This window comes from Tetrao urogallus (genome assembly GCF_951394365.1).
Source record: "Tetrao urogallus genome assembly, chromosome: 1".
In the NCBI taxonomy this organism is placed as follows: Eukaryota; Metazoa; Chordata; class Aves; order Galliformes; family Phasianidae; genus Tetrao; species Tetrao urogallus.
Window position 1 is genome coordinate 164,822,492 of NC_136813.1, and position 12,174 is coordinate 164,834,665.

Sequence of the window (12,174 nt, forward strand, 5' to 3'; positions counted from 1 at the left end):
TGGGGGTACTGACCAAAAGCTTCCAAGCTCCACAAACTGCCCAAGACTAGCCACTTCAGTTTGCTGCGACTCACTGGGCTGCCTGAAGCAGCAGCTCAGAAAATGCCCCATTGGCAGCTGACATGCCTTTGCCACAGGAAAAGACAATGACTATACTGGGCAGCAGACAGCTGTCCTTGCTCCCCATCACCAGTCAGCCTCTAGGGCACTTCCAAACTACCTACATCTTCCTCAGCAACAAAATCAATGTCTTAACTCCTTGATTAATTCATTAATTCTCTATTTTTTCTTAACTCATCTTCTATGAAAATGTCAGTGATGACCACTGTTACTTCCCATGCATGAGATTTGGCTGAAAGTTAGCCATGTGCTCTGTTTATATTTTCTATGTGTAGAACACATAGAACATGTAGAACACGTGTAGAACAAATACCAAGCTCAGCCAGGAAAATGACCCAAAATAGCTACCCAACAGCATAAAGCACAACAATATATTAAAAATCATTCAATCGACTAATAATAGCAGGTAAGAAAAAGCCAGCGAGCCAGACAAAGCACCTCACTCCTATGTGTTCTAAAAAGGGCAAAGCTAATTCCTAAGAACTAGTCTATGGTATCTTTTGTGTCTTGTGTTCTTGAAAGATATGCTGCAAAAATCAGACAAGGTGAAAATAAATCATCCTTTAAAGGCAAACAGTCAATTGAAATCAAACAACTTTTCACCTTTTTTTCTTAAAGATAAGCAATAATTTATTTCTCTTTCATCTTCACAATTACCACAGACTGCCTAGCTACATGACCAATGCTACTACAGAACACAGGAGAATTGTCCATCTACACTTTACTTGGACAAATACAATTGCGATTTATAGAATAAATGTACTGTACAATGTGTTGTTGGAAAAAGGACGTTCTTATCTATAAGACGGGATGTGGCACATGATTTATAAACAGATGCAATCTACGATGTGAAACTTCAACAACTTGTTAAGCAAGGATACAGTATAAAGCATTTTGTTTTGGTATTGTTACTAAAGTAGAAAAAAGAAAACTAGAGAAATAAATCCAGATATCAATTCAGGATACTTATGAGGTTAAGAAATTAATTGCCTTCTCTGCTTTTTTTGTTTGTTTGTTTTGCTTTTCTTTTTTTTTTTTTTTCCTACAAATGAGTAATACGAATATATTGCAGGATATAGAAAGACTGACAGATAAAGCAGGTACCATTATATGAAAAACAAATGAAAAATTACCAGGTAATTTTGCTTACAAAAAAGATCAAACTATAAACAGTCACAAAATATATAAAAATGCCACATTGAACGAGGCAATCGTACTCTACCTAAATGGTAGTATACTCTCTGAAAGAAGTTGTGTTCATACAGTAGTAACTGATAAAAAGGCATTGTGCACTCTTGTGCCATCTGGAGACTTAGCACCATGTGTCATCAGTTCTTGGATTGTCATCCAGTTGTCCAAGATTTTCTTGTTTCTCTTTTTCATCATCTTTTTGTGACTTAGTTCGATAATGTTAATTTCCTTTTTGCCCTCGCTGCCACTCTGCGGACTTTCCTTCAGACACTCCAGCCTGCTACGCATCATGAACTCCCGTCGCCTCCTCTGCTCCTTGGCTCTCACCAAGTGCTGCTTCCGCTCCTCTTTGCTCCAGTAGCGACCCATCTTCATCTCGCTCATTGTATCATCATCTGTCGTCATTCCACTGCGCTCTTCTTTAATTTTTAAGGCACGTTCCTTTAGGATTCTGTCTCGAACTGGTCTCTTTGTGATATACCTTGTCCCATCACTCCTTATTTTCACTTTCCATTCCATCTTAGGCTCCGCACACTTCTGTGAGTCTTTGCACATGCTCACCAGGCTGAGCTGGCTCTGGGCATACTCCACAGCCGACTTCTGCTGGATCAGCTGCATGTAGCTTTGATAATGCTTGGCATGAGCAGGTATATTCCCGTACCTGTAGGAAGAGCTGTGATATGGGGACAGGTAGGGAATGTGTTCGGTGCTCTGCTTTTCCTGGTCTGTGAATTTGCTGTTTTCTGATGCCAGCATTGTGTCTTCAGCAGTGCTGTTTTGCTCAGTGGGTTTGGTTTTGACTGAGATTGTTTCCTTGTTGCTTTGTCCTGAGGATGACTGATTAGCCACAATTGTGCTCCTCAGGTTTTTCCTGTTGGTGATGCTGATCATCCTCTGGAGCGAGTTGTCCGGGGATCGCTCCACAGTCAGAGGGGTGCTTCTGCAACTTTCAGCCGTATTGTAAGCACTGGAGCTGTCCTTGTCAGACTTCTCAGGGTGCTCCAAGATGTCATCGAGTTTGCCTCTTTGTACGTCTATGCTGGTGTTGTAATTCCTGAATCCTTCATCATGCAAAGCCCAAATGTCTCCATACTGATCCCTCACTTTTTGGAGCCTGTGAGCTTGCATGATATTCTGACATTCGAGTTCAATGTTCCTCAGCTCTTCATTGAGTAGCTGCAGCTCATGTTCCACTCCATCTTGCTCTCTTCTGTTGCATTCTATTGTGCTGCTTGAGTAATACAGGTCATACTCCCCGTGGTTTCGAATCTTGCACTTCAGCTCCAGCAGCTGTCGAAATCTTTCACACTCCTCCTCTGGGTTCCCTATGAAATCAGATTCAATGTATTCCCCTGACACAAAGCTTTCATTGCATTGGAGCTCAACACTTCCTAATGTGTCTTGGCTATGATCCAGCTCTCGTTTGTTCTGCAGAGTTGCACCGTTCTGCTCTTCAGGTGCATTTTCTTGCTCTGAACTTTCGTCGTTACGAAGACTCTCATCTGTAGGTCCCACCCCACTGTCCTTCTCATGATTGTTGGATGATGAGGTTGCAGTGTCTGTAGTTCCATCCTCCTCCTCATGCTTCTTTGGCTAAAAGAATAAGCAAATCAAAGTGACTATCATCACTAAATAAAGACCACATTATAGGAGAACATTTTCCAGCTCTGTTTTGCTTAAATTGCTGGAGTCTGATTTAAACTGAATTAAAAGAGATCACTAAACAGTAGTCCTAGTGCTCATGGCTTTGAAACATTTCTGAGATTCATGCTGTGGTGGCCATACTGAGAGAAGCAGATGAATTACAGTACTAGTGACATATTTTCTGAAGTCCGGAAAGAAACATTTCCCTCTCTAGCTAAGCCACCTCTTTGCAATGCTTGAAGATAATGATTACCAGATGGTGCACTGTTTTTGATTTTGGATAATGGCCAGAGACTGGTGGAGATGAGATCTTCTCAAACTTGGAAAAAAGCTTCAGTGCTGATATCACTTCAAAAATAACTAAATAAATACATACATACATACAAATAGAGCAAGCAGCCAATCTAAGAATGACTAGTGCAACCTAAGAGGGTATGAAAAGACTGCTTTCATCAGTGGAGCATTTTTTTATCTGAGGACTCTTTATATGCTTCACGAAGATGGGCAGCATGGAAGACTGCAGGCCAGCCTGTTCTACTACACCCTCAGTATTCCTGTCTCCTACTTCGTGCATTGAGTAGTCTTTTTCTGAAAGACTGTTCATTTTGAATTCCTAGATTTTGCTCAAGTAGACTTCTCTCTCATACATCTCTGGAGATCATTTCTATTCCCTAGTTGGAGTTTATTTTCCTTAGAAATAAAAACAGCCTTTTACCATTAAGCGTACAACAACACTGAGTGCTTGCCATGGGCATGATGTCAAGTTCTTAAACTGTCGTTTTTTAATTAACACCCAATCACTGTACCTAACCTATTTATATTCTTTTAATTCAAAGAATGTGAAATAATGTCTCTCTGAAGAGACACGTGCTTTTTATTTTTCAAACAGGATATGAAAAGAATTTCCCTTTACTCCTCTCAGAGAGTAATCAGCCAGAGTGCAATTTATATGGCCTATTCACCAAATATAAGTGCATATAGTATCAACCAAATGCTTTTTTTCGTTTGGAGGTATAATTGCATAATTACGTATAATGGTAGGAATAATTATGGGAGAAAAATGTACAGTGTACCCAATGAAAGGAAACAAATTCAAAGAGGACACTGACATAATTCCCTTTTTCTCTTCTATGACAGACAGTAAAACAGGATGAAAACATGTCTCCCATCTCCTCCTTTCTCTTGTCTTCTTGTGTACCCCACGATCACACCACACACCTTTCAGCTGGTTTCTTTTCTTCAGTCACAAGGAAAAAATAATGGCCTAGTCTGAGGAAAACAAAGATAACCTTCACCCCCAAATACACAGTAATAGTAGAATAAGATAAATACTGAAAGAAGCAAACAAGATAATCTAGTGTCTGTGATGGACCAGCTACAAATCTCTAAAAGAGTGTTTTAGCAATGTGTTCTCAGACAAGACTTGAAAAAACATATTTATCCTTATAATAGTAGCAAGGAGTTCATACTCATCATTTTGTACATACAACATACAACTAATAACAAGGCACACAAGAGCTTAATTCCCATACATATTTGGGTGTCGTATCTGCCAAAATTTTCAAAATTTACTGGCACATATGTAGACTCCCCAAAAGTACTGCCTCTGACTAATTTCCAGAGATACTACAACAGATACTGAGAACACAATAATACTATTTGATAGAGAATTTTTTCAGCTACAGAACAATATTTTTCAACATAGTCACCACCATTAGCTGTGCATTTATGCCAGCAATGAATAAGAGCCCTCATGACACAGTCATAAAAATCTGTACCAGTGGAAGTGATCTGCTTTTTCACAGATGCTATGATGGCATCACTGCTAGGAAAATATTGCCCACACAACTCCATCGTTCATCAACTTGAACAGATGGGAGTCAGAAGGCACCAAATCTGGACTATATGGTAGGTGTAGTAGGACACTCCAACCAAGATTTCAATGTGCTTCACGGTCTTGGGGCTTGGCATATTGTGTTGCAGGAGAACAATTGTCTTCTTCTCTGGCCTTACTCCAGAAGTTCAAACCTTCTGCTTAGTCAGCGTTATGATGTCATGGTCACAGCTGATGGTTTGTTTGCATTCCAGGAAATCCATAAGTATCACTCCTCGATTATCCCAAAAGACACTGCACATCATCTACCCTCCAAGGGCTGCATCACAAAGCGTTTATTTGATGGGGAATTCACGTGCTGACACTCAATAGTAGTTTTGACTTTGAAACATTAAAATGCTGCCGTCATTCCAATGCCCTGAAGCTGATATTCACAGTTTCCTGGCTGTAATCCTCTGATTTGCATGGATGAGCTGATCGAGACACTCTTCATTTTGTGGTATGACAGTTATGCATGGCTGTCTGGAACATGGCTTGTCTTTCACATTGCTGTCACCACTGCAAAAATGCATCATCCACTGCCTCACTATGCTCATATGCACTGTTTGGTCTCCAGAAATATTCAGCAAGTCAATGAATGTCAATGGGTGCAATTTTTTCTGCATGTGTGAATTCAGTTATACACTCTTGCCTCATAAGCACCTCTGTGTCAGACCCCAGATTGTCAGACTTCCCCTCTGCTGCCATCTGTTGCAAAGCAACAAACTGTTATCGAATATCAGTGGTAAGATTCAACCTTTACTGACAAACCATCAACATCTGCCTCTGATGTCAGGGGCCAACATAATAAAATAGAAAACATTACTTTTGGAGCAGCCATCATATTTCCCCTGTCTGAGATGCTGTCAGATCGTTCTACTTAGCCACTTAAATGTGAGGACATCTTGTCGGAGGAAGAAGGAATATGAAGAATAGAACTAGTAACACTCTAAATAACTAAGTACTGCAGAATTATTCAGCAATAATTAATTATAATAATTTATCTAATCTTTCTTTCCTCAACTTATACATTGTTGCGAGAGAGCAGCAGTTTATTTTATGTTGTTGTTAAGGCTCATTAAATATTTCCAAAGTGGTCGCAACAATTTAGTTCTCTCTTCATGAGTATGTGGAGAAGTGATGGGATCTCAACTCTTCAGACATCAGCTATTTTTAAGTTACAAAATTTCAGATTTTACACAGACAAAAATTTGCTGCCTACGAAATTCTTCATGAAATTCCAGAGTAATCAGAAAGAAGGGCGATCCAACCAAGGAAGTGTCTAGGGCATTCATCAGAAGTGCTAGAGATTTGTGTTTAATTTCATTTTTATTCCCTATTTATGTCTTCCAAGCGAGTGCTGCTATATCAACTATTCTGGTCCCCTCTTTCACCTGCTTTGAAGCTGCTTCAGCTTGTATTTGTGTCTTCTGTTTTCAATTTTTTCAGCAGAGTTTGAGTGTGCACTCTGGCCACAACACAGTGTCACCTATGGCTCTTATTGCTCTGGAGAATATTCAAGAACAGATGCAAGGTCAGTCCACTGGACCCTGGGATGGCCTTGCTGCAGAATAACCAGCAATTTGGGTGCCTGTCTGAATGTCACATTCTACATCACTAGTAGATCGAGTGAAGGAGGATGGCCAAAATCCATTTGCTGACACCAATGGGGAATGACACAACACAGTTTGTGTCTATGTGACTAAACTCAGCTTACACTTCAGAGTGGCTTATACACACTGTGCTAGAACAGTTATACAGCTTCCAGGTGCTGAGCCACATCATATTATTATAGACCTTCCTCTGGTATCTCCAGCATGGTGCCACACCACCAGATGTTTGGGTATATCTGAAAAATCCTTTAATGTATCTGTTTGCACAGGCATTTAAAGAAACTTTACAGTATGGGCTCATGCAATCAACACTTTCAGAATTTGGGGCTCATTTTCTATACCACTTTAATCAGTGATTTAAATTTTGCTCCTTCAACTTCCACATGATCTAGATGGAGTGAGCATAACAAATTGCCTCTACTTTGCATAATCAACACACACACACAAAAGATGTAATTAAAGTAAAATCCATCTTTTGAGTCTATTGGAAATCAAATAGGTGGGAATCACCTGATCAAAAATGTCTATGGTACAGACACCTGAATGGAAGGTAGTCACCCCTGGATTCCTCTCCCTGTCAAGAAGAAACAATTGTCTGTTTAGATCCTTCTCTGTCTAAAGCAGACACTGAAAATAAGTTAACTTCTTCCCCAGGAAACAGATACATGCAGCAAGCTCAAACAATAAAACTGAAAGTTTCTGTGTGTTTTTGAGAAACTTTTACAAAAATCCTCTGTGATTTGTGCAAGATAGTCCCTGGCTTTTCTGCACTGGACTTGTTATCTTTGACAGAGACCCTGAAAGTGTGCAGGCTGAGCAGTCTTTTACAGTATAAGATTATTTTCATTTTGTTTTGAAGCTTAATTTCAGGTTAGGTCCCTTTTGCAAACCAGAAGATGGTCTTCAAATACCAATGTGCTGCTTTTGTCTATGTTATCTATTCCAAACAAAGTGTTTGTTTTCAAACATACATTGTCAATCTTGGGTACAATTATTTCTGTTTGAAATATCAAAGGAATCCTTAGGCCTCATCTTTGCAGCGAGCACTCAGATAATGAGAATGCAAACCTGGCAGTGTGTACAATCAAACAATAAATGAACCACAAAAGATGCTCCAGCAAGCATTCATGCCTATAAAATGGCTAATCTTGCAGGAATTTGGGCACTGTTCTATTCTAATTTTACAACTTAGGATGCATATTGTGATTCATAGCCCACCCTGCTACTGAAGTTTGAAAGCAGTGAGATTCAGTGAAGGCTTTTAATCAGCCTGGGCTCCCTGGTCAGTCTGAGAGTAAAAGGGAGGCTGACCACAATGAGAGGAATCTCCAGTGGCAGGCTAATCACGAGATACACCCATCACAGGGGAAGACTGGAACTGATTTCAGTTGTGCTTTAGAAGGTAAAATGCTCTTCTGCAAACAATGCTGCTCTTTTGAAACAGACCTCTCTCTCTCTGTCTCAAAAAAAAAAATAAAAAAAATTCCCCAGATATTTTCACTGCACTTCAGCTTTGAATGAACTGGAATGAATAGTTTTATCCAATTCTTTCTTTTCTTAATAGGTTTTGATATATTCCATGGTACTGATAAGAATTTCTGCATGGCAAATGTATGGTATTCATATCAAAGTTATCACTGCTACACGATGGGCTGCGATGTTCTAATGGGGAAGGAATAAAATGAATTATAAAAAATGAAGAATTACATATTTCCTTTAGGTTTTTCGGAGAAGATACAATTCTTGATTAAATTCTATAGAGTGGCTAAAAAACACAAAAAGGACAGGACTATCCGATTAATTCTATACCATTCTTCTTTTACAAACTGTACCAATCCTTCCTCTGACAGCTCATACCAAATGTTCAAATGCTGTTGATAAAAAAGATTAATATTTGGAAGGATAGCCTGCTACTATATGCATTCATTCCTGCAGATCATATGATTCATGATGGTCAGATATTATGAAACCAGAAAACTGTTCAAAAATTAAGGCTAATGTTGCAGCAAAATCTCTGTGGCCAACCTGGGAGCTTAAGGCTACTCAGCTTGGCCACTTGCAGCTGCAGTGAGAGAGTTTCATTATTCCAATGTATTATATGATTCACCTCAGAAGACTGCTGGATTTCCTGGCCTAACAAGGCTAGGAAAGGAGTAAAGAACTAGTTTTCTGAGTTGCCGAGTCACTACAATAGAGTATGGAGAGACAGCAGCTGTCACAAATTACTAACGGCCCATTACACATCTAGCTGCATTTGGTTGATTCAATTACTCATCAGAAGGGCAAAGAACTGTCTGGCTGTTCTAGAATTACTTCAAGCAATGCAGTGTCAGACACATACTTACAGACCATAATCTTTTCAAGTGTAGCTCTCTTCTGCCATAATATAAAATCTCAATAGGGGAAAAATATTCCTAGTCTAAGACTTCAATGGGAAAAAAAAATCTCACAGCATTTGATGAAATTGCCACATAGAACATCATCATTCAGTAATGAACACTATCCATAAACGAAATTCAGTGAAAAAAACAACAGTTTCTGGTTAAAAAAATAAAAAAAAAAGATGCCAAATATCAGGTCAGACTGGTTAGCAGTGCAGTATTTAGCACATTGAACCTGGGAAAGCAAGACTTGGATCACTGCCTGGAAAAGAGAATCATTACTTAAAAGGCCAATGCATATTCCATTGTAAGGCTCCCTTCACCTCTGACACTGGAGTTATTCCACTTTGTGTGAATAATTAAATGCTTGTAAGATCAAGGATTTGTAATCTGGTCTATCATATTCCAGATAATAGACTTAATTGCTTAGCTATTCTATCAATGTCTCTGTCCCAATGAATATTTAATTTGTGTAAAGTGAATAGATTTAATGGGAGTTATCAACAGCATCAAAGTAGAAGGAGAGGGGGGGATGGAATGGGCTAAAAACAAGTTCAAGTCCCCAGCATGGAGCAAGCAGTGCAGGATTTGAAGCCAGGTCTCCCATCAGACAAATACTGTGAGCAGTTTTGGATTCCACAATATGAAGATGTCATAATACTGCTAGCAAATACCCAAAGTAAGGCTACAAGGCTATGAAGGTGGTGAAGATTCGAGAGGGCAAGTTGTATGAGGAGCAGCTGAGGTCCCTGGGTTTGCTCAGCCCAGAGCAGAGGAGCTGAGGGGGGCCTGATGGCGGCTGCAGCTCCTCAGAGGGGCAGCGCTGAGCTCTGCTCTGTGTGACAGCGACAGCGCCCGAGGGAACAGCGTGGGGCTGTGCCAGGGGAGGGCAGCTGGGGTTGGGGAAAGGGTCTGCATCAGAGGGTGGTGGGCATGGAACGGGCTGCCCAGGGCTGTGGCACAGAGCTGTAGGAGTTCAAAATGTGTTTGGACAATGCTCTCAGACGTAACGGTGTTTGAATGCTGAGTGGTCCTATGTGGAGGCAGGAGTTGGACTCAATGATCCTCGTGGGTCCCTTCCAACTTGGGATATCCTGTGATTCTGTGAAATAATTTCCCTGGTTTGCAGAGGAAGGAAGGCTCTCAGAGTCTCTCCCTCTTCACTTCAAAGGAAAATGCCTCAGGCTTTGCTTTCAAACAATTCAAAACAGGGAAAAAATTCAAGTTGGAAATTTCTGTGGTTAGAAAAAGAGTTTCTCCCCAGCTGCACACATGCAGAAGCTAGGAGATGTGGTGGGATATTATGTCCTTGGCTCCACATGGGTATGCATGCTGACACATCATCTGCTTCAGGAACGGATAAGGTCTCTTACGCCTTTCACAATAAAGTACAATTTTATTGAAGATCCTTTGATTAAACTGTACGTCTGAGGGCTGCACGTGTAACTTTGCCAGAGCTGCACCACTAACAGTGCATATGGGCAGATAAAAGGCTAGCAGCAATCTGAGACTATGTTAACAGTATGCGCCTTTGTTTCCATTAACAAAACAAATGATAAGCAGTGCACTGCTGGTGTAAGAAAAATACACTTGTGTTACCAAAACACCTGTTGTTTCTTTTAAACACCTCTTTTATCTCATTTATAAGTTAGCTTACATGCTCCCTGGTACGTGGGCTGGCTCATACCTTGCATGTGTACAAAAAGAGTGGCACCTATCCCAGCTCAGAGCTCTACATGCCACACTGATCCAATCCACTAATTAATCAACATAAAGCCCAAACACTTCAGTGTTAAAGAAAGCAATAAATATTAATATTATTTGGAGAGCCCAGAAAAAAAGAAAAAAAAAAAAAAAAAAAAAAAGAGAGAGAGAGAGAAATCTGCACTTATCCAAGCTTCTTAAATCATTTGCTAACTTATCATACTTGGCCTCAATATCTATTGTTCCCCTCTGCTTTACCTAGCTCAGAGCATTTTAGAGATAAAATTCTGCCAAAGCTTTTGACTCCATTTAACAGTGTACTACTTCATTCTCTATTAGTATGAAGTATACCCAGCAAAATTTCAAATGACACATTTAGTAGCAGTCCTACCTGCTCCACCTCATTGGCTGTGTACTGCATCGCTTCATTATGTTGCTCTTCCAACATTTCCAAGTTCAACTCCTCCAAGAATTCATTCCTTTCATCATCCAGCCACCCTTCCTCCAGCTGCAAACAATACATTAGTACATTATATTATGTCAGCAAGGACACATGCTAAAATAGGGTAAACCCAAATGGCAATGCTTGACTAGTTCTTTTTATCATAATGATTCACTTCAGAAAGCCAGGCGGTAGGAGTCCGCTTCTCAGAAAAGGAAGAAGAAAGATAAAAAATGGGACTCTCATGCCTTTTATCCTTTCTTGAAACAGTATGACTGATTTTCTTTCATAATGAAGGAGACTGCTCAACACAGACATTTTTTCTTTTCAAAAGGTATGAAAGGCACAGTGCATAATCCTGAGGCTGTCATGTTCATTACCGCCGAGAGCCCCAGTGCTGAAAGAGCGACATCATTACTAATAGGACCATGAGACAGTCAGGTTCTTTCTCTCAACAGCCTCCACCTCAGTGCTGTACCTTAGTGCTGCAACCTCAATAACAGCCTTGCATTGTATTTCTACTGCAATTTCCCCATTGATCTTCAAGGCTAACATACATATAGAAGATGGGAATAGGCAGATGCGGTGCCTGGAAGAGTCGTTATATTTATTCTTACAGTGTGCCTGGAAACAAGTCTTATCTGTTTGTGTTTTCCCTAAGTGTAATACTTGGACATTTGGTGAAGGCAGTCTTGTGAAAGGATAGGAGGGAGTGTTGCATTTTTCATCTAGTGAGTATACCCGCTGTTCACATCCCATTTGCCCCCTTCACAGCTTTCAACACTAACAAAACCAGCACCCCTGCCCTAAAATGCTCCTCTTCTCATTTTGCTTATTGTGCTCATGTGTATGTGCCCATTTGTATCTGTAATCCTTTGGCAGATGGTGCACTGCGCTGACAGGGAAAATACCAGTCAGTGACACTCCTGTAAAGGCTGTACTGGTGGGAAAAGAGCAGAAGGCAATATTTATTGTTATGTCACTGGTGAAAGGAGGAGGAAGGTGACAAAAGGATGGCACGTTCCTAAGCACTAGACAGTGACAACAGTACCAACTATTCACGTCTCGAGGCAGCCAGATCAGTGCAACACAGGCCACCACCTGCAGCAGAAGTGCCACCAGAGCATCAAAGCACGTTTAAGCAAATCAGCAAGTGGTAGTTCAAAACTAGACAGAGAGTGATTGGTGTTGTGTGGTACTTACACC

General features: G+C 40.4%; 1 protein-coding gene across 2 annotated transcripts in view; it reads right to left on the reverse strand.

Annotated features, from left to right (window-relative positions):
- Window positions 1-1,377: 1,377 nt before the first annotated feature.
- PDZRN4 (PDZ domain containing ring finger 4) overlaps window positions 1,378-12,174 on the reverse strand; it is a gene marked incomplete at both ends in the record, with an annotated part of 240,128 nt that continues 229,331 nt past the window's right edge. For both annotated transcript variants that reach the window (XM_079540361.1, XM_079540362.1), the window contains 2 exons: window positions 1,378-2,904; window positions 10,918-11,034. In XM_079540361.1, coding sequence (XP_079396487.1) covers window positions 1,378-2,904; window positions 10,918-11,034 — 1,644 coding nt within the window. The remainder of the gene's footprint in view (window positions 2,905-10,917; window positions 11,035-12,174) is intronic.